This window comes from Lissotriton vulgaris, chromosome 9 (genome assembly GCF_964263255.1).
Source record: "Lissotriton vulgaris chromosome 9, aLisVul1.2, whole genome shotgun sequence".
NCBI classification, from domain to species: Eukaryota; Metazoa; Chordata; class Amphibia; order Caudata; family Salamandridae; genus Lissotriton; species Lissotriton vulgaris.
This window is the reverse complement of record NC_141697.1, coordinates 715767577-715785231: the sequence shown is the minus strand read 5'-3', so window position 1 is coordinate 715785231 and position 17655 is coordinate 715767577. Positions and strand designations below refer to the sequence as shown.

Below are 17655 nucleotides of genomic sequence, written 5' to 3'. Positions count from 1 at the left end.
AGAAAATAAGAAACGAAGTTTGTTTTAAGATTTTGTATTTATGAAAGATTCCCTACTATTGCTGTGTTTAAGTGGGTTGGTTTACCTTTGTATCCGGAGCGGAGGGCTCTCGTGGATTAGATTGGGCACGTGGAACTGTCTTACAGATTTAAAACTCCACTCCCATTGATTTGCGATGCACAAAAACAAACTTCGTTTCTTATTTTCTGTGCAGAATCATAACACTGAGAGAGCCCTGAGGAGAATCTGTAACTAACTACAGATTCGAAACGCGTCAGACAAATTCCAGAATCAGTGCCCCCTTTGTGTTGGGTTTAATCATTCGTTGGTTTGAAATAATTTGATTTGTCTTTTGATTACTGCCGTAGACATCTCTTGTTTACCCTTTTTCTGGTTAACAGTGGCCTGACTAGCTCTCAAAAAATCAACTATTTTTTCATAGAGTCAAGAAATACCATTCACATGAGAAGTTTGTTGTGTATAGTATATGTGATATATGTCCAGTTGGTGTAAATATGTGTAAATGTTTTTGTATTCTTTTGTAAATATTTTTCTGCAAATGATTATGAAGTGTTCTTCTTGCCCATGAAATTGATACATTTCAATTAAAATATATGAATAAAAGGGTTAAATAATATTACCCATACAAACAAATTGACCCGGCCTTTTGTTTGTTAGTCTCATGAGCTTTTAGCGAGACGAAATAAGTGGGAGGGCTAGCAAATTGTTTTTTGTACTGTTATATTGGGTCCAGCTGCCCCCCGTCCAAGGACCAAACTCCATTCTCTTACCACCACTAGAACTAGTGAGCATCATATATCAGGCCAACTTCTCACAGTATCCAGCCCACACCGGATGGAATATCGCGCTGCATCTTGGCCCTCCACAAGGGTTTGGGCGTGTTTAGCCCGGACCTCCTCCGGACATTGTGGCAGCACGTCCACGACCGCGTCCCACAGAGTGTGGGTGTAACGGCCCAAGAGACAGGCGGTATTGACAGACCGCAGCCCCAAACTCAGGGACGAGAACACTTTCTTCCCGAATTGTTCATATCTCTTGGATTCCCGATCGGGCGGAGCCATCGGGAATGCGGTCTGGGAAGTGGAGGCCTGGATAACCAGGCTCTCGGGTTGGGATGGGTGGACAAAAAGCAAGGGTCACCTGGGGCCGGGCGGTAGCGCCTGGCCACGTTCCTATCCGCAGGCGGACCTGTGGCGGGCTTGGACCAAGTGCCCACAAGAACGTCACACACTGCCTCATTGAACGGCAGCAGGGGCTCACTGGAGCTTGTCTGCGGTTCGAGGACCTTAGTGAAGAGGTTAGTCCTCACGGCTGCGACAGGGAGCTCAAGGTATAAGGCCTTGGCCGCCCTCGTCAACACTACACTGTAAGTAGACCCCTCCTCCGTAGCCACGGTGGGAGGGGAGACAAATCCAGTGTCTGGCGAAGTGTCAATACCACTGGCCTCCACAAGCTCATATGTCCAGTCCTCTTGAGACTGGCACTCCAATGCCAGAGGGTCTTCAGACCCCTCCCAATCACCCTTGTCACCAGTCTCCTATAAAACAGGGGCAACAGACAGGCCTCCTTATGGAAATAAAAATCTCCTAAGGCCGTCTGAAGCAGCGCCCAGCGGCTCCGTTCCGCCGCCAGAGTCGGACCGAAGGGAAGATTGGGGACAGTGTCCACAGCGGGCGCCGGGGGCGACACCCGCGGGGTAGGCGCCGGTGAGGTCGACCAGCAACGATCCGGAAGCGGATCCGGTGAGGTCCTGCGGCGTCGGGACCGAAGTCGGCGGCAGGGCTGAAGCACCCGAAGGCATCGGGGCCGAAGCACCCGACACGCTAGGGCTTCCAGCCGGGACCGTTGGGCCCGGAGGCACCAAGGAACCCGGCTGAGGAGGGAGGGACCTCATGGCCATGAGGTACCGCTCGATCTCCTCCGACGACGTGCCGTGCCCAGGGACCCGAAGGTGTGGGGCAGGTGGCGACGCTTGCGACTCAGTCGGAGCCGCGTGGGTGGTGTCACCAGAACCCCTGGCCGCATCGTGCGAGCGTCGGGGTGGGTCGGAGGAACAATGACGTCTCTCCGACCTCTCATGCCTCTTACCTGAGGACTTGGATCCTGACGACAGATGTCCACTCCCGGAGCTGCGATGACTCCCACCCCGCGACCGGTCCCTCGACGTCCCGTGGGACCGGGACCGGGACCTGGAATGTCTGAGCAGGTGCAGTCGTCGTGGTCGAGGCCTAAACACTTCAGGCACCGGCGAGCAGGGTTTGAACCCGGGCATCCCTACCGGCACCGATAGAGTCGAAGACTCGAGTGAAGAAATGATCAAAAAGATCAAAAAGTTAGTCAAAAAATGAACAGGGGTAGAGCTTCTCCGGATCTGCGCTATCTGGCGCGGAAAAAAGAAGAACTGACGTCAGCGCGCATGGGCGGCGTCTAAGTACTCAGACTACTTCATTCCGGCGCCAACGACGCAGACGACGGACGCGGAGCCGCGGACGACGCCTACCGACGCGCAGGGGTATTGCTACGCAAAAATTTCCGGATCCAGTCTGACGCCTGGGGATATTCTAAGGTAAGGAATCTATCACTAACGTATCTCTTTCAGGTGGCGCTGCGCCTTACGCCTCAACCACTCAATTCGAATCAACGTCGTCAGATCCGGAATCGAATCTGAAGGAGCCGGCGTCGAATGTGGAGCCGGAGCAGACGAACATGGAGCTGGAGCAGGCATCTAACTTCGAATTACATCTCGAGGTCGTTCCGGAACCGGAAAGCCGTAACCGGCATCGATTACTTCGGCGGCGCCCAGAGATGCCAAGGTGGAGCCGGAGCTGGCATAAATAGCAAGAATGTCGCCGAAGCATAGGCTTGGGGAACCCCCAAATTGTATGCCAACGGACCCATGGGACCAACCGGTGCTCCAGAGGGGTACATGGCTCTCGCATTAACACCATACATGGCGTTTAAAAATGCGAAGGGTCCTGTCCTGGACCCGGAAAAAGAGGATACAAAACCACTGGCTGCTCCCGAGGAGGCTGCACCGGAGTCGACTCCTCTTGTTCCACTTGTTCCTTTGGTTGGTAAACCGGAGTCATCGAGACCTGAGGAACAGGAACTTCTTCCTCTTCATGTCCCGAAGATTGAGACGGATCTGGAGACTGATTCGAACCAGAGCCAGTGAATGCTCCAGAGACTCCAAAGGAGAGGCCTCACCTTAAGGATTCTGAGCTGGAGAGGGAGATAACATGTCCTTACGATGCCTTCTAGAAGAAGACTTAGTTTTAGAATCCGACTCACTACCGGAATGGTGCCTTGAACTATGCTTCCTTCTCTTATGCTTCTTCTTTGACGATCTACAAGCATGTCCCGAAGTTGATTTTGATGCCGACCTCGAGAGTCTCAATGTCGAACTCTTCCTGGCATCCTTACCCTTCAATTTGGCAACAAGAAGTTTTGCTTCACCTTCCCGAAGACCCTTTGGGTTCATCTTCAAACAGGATCGACAACCTTGGACAATTTTTTAATGTTCATGGGGGCGCACCAAAATAGTAGTCCAAAAGAAGTAAGTAGAAAAATGTTCTCTATTTATCTTTGTCCATTAAAAACACAAATCATCAATAGAGTATGCAACAAGTTCAGCCAACGCGTTTCACTCCCTACCCAGGAGTTTCTTCAGGGCACTGCAAATCTTTCAGGTGTATTGTGTTCGGGTACTTCCCCTATTTTCACGCTAGTTTTCTTTATTGTTTTTTCAGTCGTTTGTTCACTCCTGTATAATTCTTTAATTCATGCAGTTTCTGTCTTCCCTTATGGTTATCACGTTTTCAAAAGGCTTGGTGTTTCTTGCCCATAAATCAATTCAGGTGGTCCACTGTATGTCCATCCCTGGCCGTATTAGTGCAAAGTTGTTGCAATACTGTAGTAACAGACGTTCGGTTTCAGCGTCTCGGCATGGCTGGTTCCAGGATCGACAACCTTGGACGTTGTGATCCGAACTCAGACACCATAGGCAGTCACCATGCGGATCCGTAATGGACATCATCTTTCCGCATGAATCACACAGCTTAAAACCAGTCTTCTTCGACGACATCACGACAGAAGACAGCAACACGAAGAGATACAGAAAAACTCTCAATAGTAACAAAGTTACTATCAACTCAACAGAAGATCCCTCGAAACAGTTAGCGTCGACGACGCAGAAAAAAGGGAACTGATGTTATCACCCCGACGTAGGCCTAATAAGGAGTCAGTGACGTCAGTCGGAGTCACGCGCGATGTCGTGCTCCTATGACGTCGTCCACGCCGGCTTGCTACAAAAGAATTTTCCGAACGCTGCTGACGCAGGAGGATATTCACAAGGTGAGGAATCCACTGGCAGATGCATCCATCAGAAATGCTCTTTTTTTCCCCCTTCAGAACTGAAGATTTCGGAGCAGAGGTGGAGTCTCAGCTCGAGACTGAGATGGAAAGCTTTAGTTGTGCTTTTGGTGCCAAGCGAAAGGGCACAGCATTGGAAGCACAATCTTGGTGCCTACAAGGGCCGGATGGCAGTGGTGGCCCAGACTCTTTGTTTGGTGGAAGCAGATTTTGTATGGGCAAAGGGGTTTGGGTCCTACCGGCACCTTGACCAGCTGGAATGTAGTGGGACTCCAGTTCAATGTAGAGTTCGGAATCAGAGCATTGACCAGAGAAAGTCTATTCCTCTTCAGCTGCCGACGCTTCCATGTCTTCCTGTTCCATATCTTGTCCTCTAAAGATATCGGGAGTGTCTTCAATGCTCTGCATCTCGCTAGGTCGAACACAACTGTCCTGCAAAGTCTTTTTGGAAATAAAACGACCAACAGGCATCACAATCTTCTTCTCTGTGCTCCAGGGAGAGAGACATATTAAATACTTTCTGAATGTCGGTTTGCGGGTACTTAGAGCAGCACTGAGGGCGGAACTGAAACGTATTCTGTTCCATCATCGGACTACTCCATGTAGATGTTGTAGAGTGGAAGATAACTTGAATGGGCTAGGCCTGAAGGTCGCAGTTGGAATGTTCCTACCGGACTTGGGAAAGTTTTACGATTTTCGCAATGCGCGGGAAGGGAAATTGTGTTTAAAACAATTCAGACAAAAGTAAAGTGGATTGCCCAATGAAGGAATCCCGAAAAAGGTCTTGAACCGAAGCCCTGCAATGCACGGCTTAACCTAATGGCGGAAAGAAAACAATCTAACAATGGAGTCTATGCCTATTATGACTGAAAGGAGGAGGCACCTTTCCTCGTGCCTTGAAAAGACATTTAAGGCAAAATACAACTTGCAAACATCCAGACTCAACACTAGATGGCAGCAGTATGCAAAGCATGTGTATCTACAGCACACGACTCGAACTGAGAACTTCCAGCAAAACACGGTATGTTTATAAGACTGATGCTTTACTTTTTTGAACTGCGACTCTGCTATTAGAAATAACACTGAAAATATTACAATTGCCACTTACCGTTCTTGAAAGCCAGGAATTCAAAGACGCTGTGAACGATGGAAACAACAATTGTCACAGCCAAAAGGTATGGGTTGGTCTCGATTAGAGCAACCTGATGAGAAAACGATAAAATACAGATAAGTAAATATCAGTACGCCTATAAAAAATATCATGAATTGGCATGAAAGAAAGAAAAACAAAACAGCCAAACACATTGAAATTGGCAAAAGCGCCAGGGGTTTTGGGACTGAAGCACGATAACATGAATGGAAAGAGGGAGGTTTCCAAGAAGGACCTAGGGTTGGTAAGTGGAAAACTAAAACTTACCTGTAGGATTCAGTTTGGTTACATGTCAGTGAAATCACAAAGGTTTTGCAGTGATGCACAAGTTACTACTTGCGTAACCATATATCTGTAAGACGTTAGTGATAGATTCCTTACCTTAGAATATCCCCAAGCGTCAGACTGGATCCGGAAAGTTTTAAGTCAGCAGTACCTCTGCGTGTCTGTATGTAGCGTTGTGCGGCTCCGCGTCCGTTGCTGGCTTCATATGCGCTGAGATGACGTCACGGAGACTACTTAGGCGCCACCCATGCGCGCTGACGTCAGTTCTGTACACTACTTTCCGCACCAGGAAAGCAAAGCCATGCAAGAAACTGACCACTGGTGCCATGAAACTAGGGCCCTGAAATCAGTTCGCAGAACGGGGAGGATGGGTGGGGCGGTAAGGAATCTAACACTAACTAATGTCTCTTACAGATATATCGTTACACAAGTAGTAACTTGTGCATCTGAAAGAGACACGTTAGTGATAGATTCCTTACCTTAGATTAGATACCCCAGCAATACAAACCCCGGTGGTGGGTCTGCGAACAAGATTACACCAGAAAGTCACGGAGAACAGAACGGCCAAAGAAGCGGTCTCTCCATACTGGACTGTCAAAGCAGTAATGCTTGGTAAATGTGTGCAGCCAGGTCCGCGTAGCTGCCTGACAAATGTCCTGCAAGGGAATGCCGCATCCCAAGGCAGTAGTGGCTGCTGTCGCCCTGGTAGAATGGGCACACCGCCCCACAGGAGGCTCCTTCGTAGCCAACGAGTAACATGCTTTGATGTACAGAACGAACCACCAAGAGATGGTCCATTTGTGCACCTCGACCTTTTTTGGCAACCACGTAGCCAACAAAGAGCTGGTCATCCACCCGGAACTGATGTGTGCGCTTCAGATAGAACAAAAGCGCACGTTTTGGGTCCAGACGGTGGAACCCCTCTTCCTCTTTGGAAGGATGCGGAAAGAAGGTGGGCAGAGTGGTCTGCCCGATGTGGAAGGGCGTGACTACCTTTGGCAAGAAAGAAGGACGGGTCCTTAAAACCACCTTGTCCAGGTGCACAGAAAGGAAAGGAGGTTTAGAAGAAAGAGCCTGGAGCTCACTCACTCTTCTGGCAGAGGTGACAGCTACCAGAAAAGCCGTCTTGAGAGTGAGAAGACGCAAAGGACAATTATGAAGTGGCTGAAAGGGAGCGCACATCAGATACATCAAGCTATGGTTTAAGTCCCATTGAGGTATTTTGAACGGCACGGGAGGAATCGTGTGGGTAATGCCTTTCAGGAAATGGTTAATAACCGGGGACTTAAAAAGAGAAGGCTGATCTGGAAGCTGTAGAAAGGCAGAGATGGCTGAAAGATAACCTTTGATAGTGCCCAGAGCAGAGCGCTGCTGGGCCAAAGAGATGGACAGAAGGACCTCAGAAAGAGGGGCAGGAAGGGGATCCAAAGCCTTCGCTGTGCACTTTGCCACAAACTTAATCCACCTGCAGGCGTATACCATTTTAGTGGAGGGACGCCTGGCTGCCAGAACAACATCACAAGCTTTGGGAAGAAGATTGAAGGCTGTCATCTGTCGCCGCTCAATCTCCACTCATGGAGGTGGAGGCTGGGCAGGTTCGGGTGGAGCACCGTCCCCTGCTACGGCGACAGAAGATCATCCCGAAGAGGCAGTCGGATAGGAGGATCGATCGTCATGTTGAGTAGCTTGGGATACCCGTATCTTCATGCCCAATCCGGAACCACAAGGATGACTTGGGCCCGGTCACGCCGAATCTTCTTCAGCACTCTGGGCAGAGAATGGTATAGGTGGAAAGGCGTGCAACAGACCGCAACTCCACTCGCGATAAAAAGCGTCGCCGAGCGAGTGCCTCCTTGGAAATTACGATGCAGAGAACTAATGACATTGCGCGTTCTCTTCGGTTGCAAACAGATCTAACCAAGGCTCTCCCCACTACAGAAAGAGACCTTGCACCACGTCCAAGTTCAGACGCCATTAGTGATTCATCAAGCACCGGCGGCTGAGTTAGTCTGCCCTGGCATGAAGAGAACCTGCCAGGTGTTGGACCACCAAGGCGATGCCATATCCAGAGAAACAGAGACTCTGGACATAGGGTCGACGACCCCACCCCGCCCTGTTTGTTGCAATACAACATGGCGGTTGTGTTGTCTGTGAACACCAGCACTACACTTCCCCGGACAGAGGGAAGGAATGCCTTCAGTGCAAGTCGGATCCCCCGAAGCTCCAAAAGGTTGATATGGAGGTTCGGACCTCTGCCTCTCCCAAGTGGTCTCCCCATCCCAGGAGGGATGCATCCGTCACCACTGTGTGCTCTGGTGGGGAAGGGAGAAGGGTTCTGCCGTTTACCTAATTCCGATTTGTGAGCCACCACTGCAATTGACGCGCAGTGCCCTCCGAGATCTGGACGTGATCGGACGGGTTGCCCTGATGATGTGCTCACTGAAAATTGAGGTCCCACTGCAGAGCTCACACACGCCATCTGGCATGTTGCACTAGCAGGATGCCATCAGGCCCAGGAGCCGGAGGGTCATCCCGACTGAAACCCGGGATAGAGGCTTAATGATTAGAATCATAGCCTGAATATCCTGGACTCGCTGCTCGGGAGGATAAACCCGAAACTGCGTCGAACCCAGAACAGCTCCGATGAAGGGGGGCTTCTAAGAGGGACTCAGATGCGACTTCGGTACATTGATGGAGACCCCCAGCAAATGCAGGAGGTCGGTCGTAGTCGGGAGGTGTGTGACTACTGTCTGGGGCAAGCCCGCCTTCAACAACCAGTCGTCGAGGTAGGGGGGAGACTGACACCCCTGACCTGCGCAGATGAGCTGTGACCACCGCCATCGCTTTCGTGAACACCCGAGGGCCGCTGGTAAGGCCAAAGGGGAGCAGACGAACTGAACATTCTTTTAGCCTACCGTGAACCGCTGGTAGCGCTTGTGGGCCGGCAGGAAGGGGGTGTGAAAATATGAGTCCTGCAAGTCCAACGCTACCATCCAGTCTCCAGGGTCAAGGGGAGCCAAGACCTGAGCCAGAGTCAACATCTTGAACTTATCCTCCGGAGGAAGCAGTTGATGTTCCTGAGGTCCAAAATGGGTCGCAAGCCCCCTTTATCCTTCTTGGGGACCAGAAAGTAGTGGGAACAACAACCACGTCCTACTTCTGGCTGAGCCAACCACGTCCTACTTCTGGCCGAGGAACGCACTCGATGGCCCCCTTGGCCAGAAGGGTCGTGATTTCCTGCTGGAGAAGCGGAAAGTGATCCCCCGACATGGGGTGGAACTGAGGTGGCATGGCTTTGGGGGGGGGGGGGGGTTGCAAACAGATCTAACCAAGGCTAATGGCTGAACGAACGTGCAGGGGCGCCCCTTCCGTCGCCACGAAAGGAACGAAAGGTAGACGTGGCTGGGTGTGTGGTGGAGAGACCTAAGGACTAAGCTGTAGCCCTAGAGTCCTTGAAATGCTCCAGTGCAAGCTCTGCCTTATCGCCAAACGGGCGAGAACCATCAAAGGGCATGTCCATGAGGGAACTCTGGACATCTCCCGAAAACCCAGTGAACCGCAGTCAGGCGTGGCATCGCAGGGCCACTGTTGTGGAGATTGCTCTCTCAACAGTCTGCGGTGTCAGCCCACACCGAATGGCGAACTTAGCAGCATCCTTCCCCTCGGCAACAGCTTAGGAAAGGACAGCCCAAACCTCTTCTGGGAACTGGGGCAGTGTCTGCACCACTGTGTCCCACACCGCGTGAAAGTAGCGGCTCAAAAGGCATGCGGTGTTGACTGACCATAGCCCCAGGCTGGCAGAGGAAAATAACCTTTTTCCAAATTGCTCCAGCTATTTCGATTCCTTATCCGGCTGGGTGGTAGGAAACGCACATTGGGAAGTGAGACCTGAATGACCAAGCTCTCCGGAGTCGGATGATTAGTTAAAAAGATAGGGTCACCCGTTGCCGGGCGGTGACGCCAGGCCACGTTCTTGTCCACAGGAACCTCCGTGGCTGGGCTAGACCAGGTGCCCATCAAAAAGGCCGTCAAGGCCTCATTGAACGGAAGCAGAGGTTCCGTAGAACTTGCCACCGGCTGAAGCACTTTAGTAAAGAGCTCCATGTCCAAATTTGGGTCTCAAGCCAGGGCAACATTGCCAGGAAATTCTGGCATGGGAGGAGGCGGAACGAACGGAGTCTGCGCCAGGAAAGGAGCCGCAGGGGGCGCCAGGGCCGGAGCCACCAGCAGAAGGCACTGGGGCGAGCAAAGGCCCTCCATAGGTACCGTGGGGCCTGAAAGCGCACCGGCGGGAGCCCAGGCCTCAAAAGGCGGTCCATGGCTGCCAGAATCTCTTGCACCTGGGCCGGAGTTGCCAACAGACCCGGATAAGGTGGGTAGGCCGCGGGACTCCTAGGCTCCAACGCATCCGCAGGCCAAGGAACCCTTGGCCCACTCGTCCGCATCCGAAGATCGACGGGGGAACGTCTGAGAGCTAACATGCTTCTTCGACTTCTTATGATGTCTCTTACCCGAGGGCGAAGACTTCGACCCCGAGGAGCGATGATGGTTCCGCGGACGGTAACTTGAGCGATCCCTGAACCTCGAAAGGCACAGAGACGTCCACCAGGCCTCCAGCAGCTTTCGGGAATGCTCCGCAAAGCCTTCGGAGCCATGGCTAGACAGTCGGGACATGACAGTCATGATCGCGCTCCAGACAGTAGAGACACACGCCATGGGGGGCCGCCACTGACATTGTACGGAGACAGGCCCCACAGGATTTTAATCCAGGCACCCCTACTTGGCACCAGGAGTCAAAGACGCAAAAAGAGGAGACACAAAAGTCTAAAAAAAGCTAGTCAAACAGTGACTAGGGTACGTGCTCTATCCGGATCTGCGCTTGCTGGCGCGGAAAAAGAAAGAACAGACATCAGTGCGCATGGGCGGCGCCTAAGTAGTCTACGTGATGTCATCTCAGCGCATACGGCTCCAGCGACGAGCGCGAAGCCGCCCGACGCCACCTGCCGACGCGCAGAGGTACTGCTGACTATGAAGGATTAGTTACTTACCTGTAATCCTAGTTCTCTTCCAGGGGTATACTCATCAAAGTCATAAGCACTGAATAGTCCCGCCCTCGTGCGGGACCCCGGAGCAATAGCCAATAATATGCATATATCTACATATATATATAAAACCATATAAATATGCATAAAATAACTATATATATATATATATATATATATATTATGCATACATATACATATGCAGCCCAATATACACCATACTAGGATCAAAAACTGCCATTACTGCCTGCAAAAACTTTACATTTGCTAAATAAAGACATATAAATTACATTATATGACAATGCAAAAAAGAAAACACTGTCCTGGTTTTCTCTGAAACACACAACCTTTATTTTAAACGGTAAAACAGGCAGGATCATAGAGGCAGCTTTAGCCTAGATAGGCTGCATAGTAACAACAGAAAAAAAACTGGCACCGTGCCTTTAAGACCTCTGTGAGCCTCCAGGCTCACATCATGCACCACAGGTGACAGTTAGGTCAGTTCTTTTGGACAGCGTATAACAGTGTGACAACTGCATGGGTAACATGTAAAATAGAAAACTCTGGTATTCGTCCGGGGAGGAGGGTGGGTTGCTTATGACTTTGATGAGTATACCCCTGGAAGAGAATTTGGATTACAGGTAAGTAACTAATCCTTCTATTCCAGGGGATACTCATCAATAGTCATAAGCACTGAATAGAGTAGCAAGCCCATTCCATACCCTGCGGACGAATACCAGACTCTATAAACAGTATACTAATTTAAAAGATGAAGTCGATGGATCACAGTCTTTTGAGGAGGAATAGAGGGTGGAGGAGACTTTAACCTGATTGTATATCCATTTTTTACAATATTCAGCAGCCATTTGTCGATCGTGATGTTTTCCCACTCTTCCATTAAATATAATGGGGTTTTGGACAACCCTTGTTTAGTTTTGTTTATGATTATTTCATATTTGATTTTCGAAATAATCAAAACTTTGGTGTGTATGTTCTTTAGAATATTTCCAAGAATGATATTGTGAAATACATATAAAGGGCTGTATATGAATAATTGATTTTGACAAAGAGATGTGAATTCCCAACAGAACTATTGTGTATATGTGTATATATATATATATATATATATATATATATATATATATATATATATATATATATATATATATATATATATATATATATATATATATATCTTAGAACCCAGGTTCTGAGGGTCACTGGGCCACCCCATTATATTTAATGGAAGAGTGGGCAAACATCACGATCGACAAATGGCTGCTGAATATTGTAAAAAATGGATATACAATCAGGTTCAAGTCTCCTCCACCCTCCATTCCTCCTCAAAAGACTGATCCATCGACTTCATCTTTTAAAGCAGGAAGTGTCTGCATTCATCCTAAAGAAGGCCATCAAGGAGGTCCCAAGGGCACAGCGTCGACAGGGCATTTACTCCCGATATTTTCTAGTTCCAAAGAAAGGTCCAAACAAGGAGTTAAGGCCCATACTAGATCTCCGACGCCTCAATCAATTCATTCGGCGAGAAAAGTTCAGAATGCTGGTGTTACATCAAATAATTTCACTGTTGCATCAAGGGGACTGGATGTGATCTATAGATCTTCAAGATGCTTATTTTCACATCCCCATCGCTCCAAAGCATCGGAAGTTTGAGGTTTTGCATACAAACCATACAACTCCTAATTAAAAACCTAGAACATTGCAAGAGACAGTCAACAAATATCTGTCTTCTAACGGGCCAACATGTTTCAGTCTAACGGGCATTTCATCCCATGGCATTAGTCAGGGCCTCTGTTCTTTCAAAAGTTGCACTTCACCTCACCTGGACCTTGCTCAGGTTCAACGAGGCCCCACACTCTCAGTCGGTACCTCAAGCTCCCATCTGAGTCTTGGGGGAGGTCAATTCCACTACCATAAAGGAAATCATACTCCCGAATTGACATGGAGGGGTAATGTCTTCGGTTGTTACAGGTTGTATCGTATTCAACCATTATACTTACTTTTTCCACTTTGGTGGTGGTGGTGGTGCTTCTTTTTGTTTCATTATCACTAAGTGCAACTTTTGAAAGAACAGAGGCCCTGACAAATGCCATGGGATGAAATGCCCGTTAGGCAGAAACATGTTGGCCTGTTATAAGACAGATATTTGTTGACCGTCTCTCTTGCACTGTTCTAGGTTTTTAATTAGGAGGTGCTGTTCGGCCATTAAAATAAAGTTGTTAGTAGGAGGACACCATCCTATTTTAAAGTCACCATTTTCGTTGCACTATTATTCACTTAACCATCAAAGATCAGCCATCATTGACGGTTCATTTGTGTTGGCGGACCAAATCCTTTACCGGCAACAAATGGTGTGGCGTTTGAGGTCCCAATGATCAGGGGACTAGCCGAACTTACACCTGGGTTTGGCCAGATGATAGGACTGATCATCAAGTCAATTTGATGGTAACCCATTGCTAAATGTTTTGGATTTGTTGACCATTTGTGAATGATCTGTACTGTGTTGGTTTTTCCTATACACATAGTGTTTACCTTCTGTTGAAATATGCTGTCTCCATGCGATTCAAACACTCCGAGATTCTGGTAATTCAGATTGACAGTGCAGTTACATAATTAGGCTGTTAGACCCCCTGTTTCCAGGAGCAGACTGTCTGGAAATGCAACCCCTACCTCTACCAGGACGACGCTGGGAGAACTGAGATCTTCCCTGATTCTGCTGTGACGAGCAGAGGGGTTTGAACCCTCTGTTGGTTCCGTCTCCGATCATAAGGACGGTATTTTTTCTTAAAGTCCTTTCTCTTTTCAAGACCAACAGCTCTCACAGTATCAAGCTCAGACTTCATTCCCGACATCTCATCATCAGCATGAGAGCCAAAGAGCGATTTCCCATTAAACGGTAGATTAAGTATTCTGTTTTGTGCTTCAGGCTTAAGGCCTGTGAGTCTTAGCCAAGCTGAGCGCCTGGCACAGAGTCCATGAGCGTAACCATGTGTAGACAGGTCGGAAGCATCAGCAGCTGTGCTAATCACCTGGTTAGCCACTAGCCCACCTTCATGAAGAATTTTAAGAAAATCATGCTGGTCTTCTTTGGGAAGTTTCTCTGCAAACCGAGACAAGGAATCCCATAGTACGCGGTCATAGCGACCCAGTAAAGCGGAGGCGCTGGCGACCTTCATGTAGGAAGCAGAGGTGGCACACATTCTCTTCCCTACCAAGTCCATAGTTTTGCTGTCTTTATCAGGAGGCACAGAAGATGACGTCGCTCCTGCCTGATTTTTACATGCTGCCGAGACGATGACCGAATCAGGTTGTGGCTCAGACCTCAGAAATAATGGATCATTGTCCGGAGCCTTTTTTTTTTTTTTTTTTTTAACCTTTATTTGGAGACAAGCAGGGTCAAGGGAAGTGCATACACAATACATACAGACATTTATGGCCATTACAATGGTACGTCAGAACCAAAAAAATGAGATACAAGCCAGTACAGGGCAGCAGACCAGTCAATACAAGGAGCAACATCGGAATGCACAGTGCAAATTAGAGAGCAATGATCCAGTATGTTCAGGCAGGCTAATGAGACAATACAATACGGACATAGTCGATTAGCGCACAATAAATAAAAACAAAGGAAACACAGATGTAAGGGACACATAAAATAAGGGTACTCGACAGGGATACGACCTCAGTTTCCAGCCATACACTTGTCGTAAGGGGAACCACAGCCCCCAATAGCTCGCATGGAAAGGAGACAGCGTAGCCTCTCCCCCAACACTGGGAGATCAGCAGGTGTAATGTAAAATCCCAGCCCATCAAGATGCCATCAACCAATCCCTTCACGGTCCCCTGATTCAGAATCAGAGTCCTGCACAGCTCTGGTTAGGAGGTACACCTGGAGCGGGCTCCAAAAGTCCTTCGGTCTGCATCGGACAGGCACAAGGTCAGAATAGATGTTGTATTGATCCTGACAGTATATGAGGTCAGTCACCCAATCCTGAAAGCGCGGCACCCTGCCACGACCCCAGCAACAAGCAACCCTACGCCTAGCCAGCAGCAGGGCCACGTCAACAAATCTACGGTGAGAGGCAGGCACGTCCTTAGAGTAGCCCAGCAACATCACTAAGGGGTCAAATGCTACCCCATCCTCCGCCATAATCTGCAGGGCCTCATGAACCTGAGTCCAATATTCTAATACACCCGCACAACTCCAAGCCAAGTGCAGGAAGTCAGCGCCTTCCACACGACATCTAGCACACCTGTCATCTTCCGCTAAATGAAACCGTAGTTTCCTCGCCGGGGTATAATAGTACCTCTGAACAAACTTGTAGTGGATAATTTTAAGGCGACAACTAGAAGAAACATTGGCCGTGAGCCCACAACAGTACTTCCACTGCTCGTCGGTAATAGGAGCACCCAACTCGGCAACCCACTGCTCGCGCACCCGATTGGCCGGGAACGAACGCTGTCTGCGAATAGCCCCGTATAATTTCGACACCAGGTGTCGTCCATCTGAAACCAACAGCACGTGGAGGGGGAGGGTAACCCCAGGCTCCGAAGGGAAATCTGAAAGCAGAGCACGCATGCCCTGCCGTAAGCGGATGAAATAGAACAGCTCTAGAGGGGAGCAAGCAGCCGCTCCAAAGAAATGAGCCTGCGTACGGAAGGCACCCTCATGAAACAAGTCGCCCCACGTGAGGATGCCCAGACGCTTACACATTCGTTGAAACCGTTTCCAACAACAGCGACAGATCAGGATGATAAGACAGAGGCAGAGCCGGCGAATAAAGAAAGGAGACGCCCAGCAATTGAGCCACCCGCTTCCAAGCATCCACCGTGCACGTCACAGTCGTGCGAGGTGTTTCCACGTCGGACACCTTGCCCAAAACCATCCCCTCCAGTGGGAGCGGGTGGGCAACCCAATGTTCAGCAGCAATCTGGGGCATGAACGGCGTGGGGCGCATCCAGTGATAAGCGTAATGCGCCTGAGCGCTGAGATAATAAAGCTCGAAGTCAGGGACGTCGAATCCGCCATCAGCATAGGGCAACGTAAGGGTAGCCCAAGCCACCCGTGGCTGCCTGCCCCCCCAGAACAACCGCAAGAGCTCGGAACGGAGCCTACGAAAGAAATAAGCACCAGGATGATACGGAAGGTTTTGAAAGAGGTAAAGAAAGCGGGGTAAAACTACCATTTTGATAAGGGACGCCCTACCGGCCATGGAAAGAGGCAAGGACATCCACCTGGTGACATCATCTGCAAGTTTGGTAATAGCCACCCCATAATTAAGCGGAACCGATTCTTCTCTGTCCAAGGACACGACAATGCCAAGATAACGCAACTCCGAATCACACCATTCCAGAGGGTAGTCAAGGGGAAACCTAGCCACAGCAGCAGTGAGGGGGAAAAATTGAGACTTCCGCCAGTTAATATGGACACCGGAGACCCCCCCAAAAGCGACCAGCTCTCGTAAGAGCGAATTAAGGTTGTTCTCAGGGTCCTTGACATAGAGTGTAACATCATCGGCGTATAAAGAAATACCGACCTGCCGCTGAAGACAATTAAAGGCGCTCTGCTGGTGAAACTGACGAATCCTGCAGGCCAGTGGCTCAATGGCTATAGCAAACAAGAGGGGCGAGAGGGGGCATCCCTGTCGGGTCCCTCTCGTAAGAGGGAACGAGGGGGATAGCACCCCATTCACCACCACCCTCGCCATCGGATCAGTGTATAAGAGCTTAACCCATGAGATGAAGATCCTGGGGAAACCCATTCGACAAAGAACATCAATAAGATAGCCCCACTCAGAGTCAAACGCCTTAGTGGCATCGAGAAAGATGGCGGCGACCGGGACAGTAGGATCAATGGTTGACACAAGCGAAAACAAGGTGCGAAGATTGTGGGAGGTAGCACGGCCAGGCACAAATCCCGACTGGTCAGGCAGCACAATAACGGGCATGAGTTCGGCTAGTCGTACTGCCAATACCTTCGCGAGAATTTTGACATCGCAGTTGAGCAATGAGAGGGGCCTATAAGAGCCCACATCCAACGGATCCTTACCCGGCTTAAGCAGCGACGTAATGGCGACCTCGCGCATGGAGCCCGGCAAACGCCTCTCCTCCAGGGACTCCTCAAAAACCTCACGGAGCACAGGGGCCATGGTGTCCACATAACACTTATAAAATTCAGCAGGAAGGCCATCCAGACCGGCGGCCTTCCCATTAGACAGAGACATGATTGCATTCCTGACCTCCTCCACCTCCAGGGGCCTGCCTAAGAACTCCCGATGACCATCCGATAACCAACAGAGTGCCAGCTCATCAAGAAATCCGCCGTATCGAGTCTCACCCGTCTGCTGTGTCGTGTAAAGGTGCGTATAATGGTCAATAAAAGTACGCTGGATCTCCGAAGTGTCTCGGCAGCGAGTGCCATCCGGCGACACCAATTCCAGCACGTCAGACCCATGCCGTGGATGTCTAGTAAGGGCAGCGAGGACCTTACCGGGCCGCTCCCCTTCACAGTATCGCCTCGCCGTCCAGTATTTCCCCCTATGCTTAGCCTCTCTAGCAGCCTCCTCCTCATATTCGGAGAGCTTAGTACGGAACTGCGCCAGAAGATCGGGATCAGAGTCAACCTGCATCCTACGTTCTAAGTCTCGCAAGTCAGCCTCCAAGCCCTCGAGGGTCCGAACAATCAGCCGAAGTACTCCACAACTTTTAGAAATAGTGACACCCCGGATAGTAACCTTGAACGCCTCCCAGATGACCTCGACGCTGTCC

At 49.8% G+C, this 17655-nt stretch overlaps 1 protein-coding gene across 1 annotated transcript in view; it reads right to left on the bottom strand.

Annotated features, from left to right (window-relative positions):
- The window catches only part of CLPTM1 (CLPTM1 regulator of GABA type A receptor forward trafficking), a 405433-nt gene that overhangs the window by 200642 nt on the left and 187136 nt on the right, over positions 1-17655 (bottom strand). The window contains exon 9 of the mRNA XM_086938446.1: positions 5501-5594. Within this exon, the coding sequence (XP_086794572.1) occupies positions 5501-5594 (94 nt within the window). The remainder of the gene's footprint in view (positions 1-5500; positions 5595-17655) is intronic.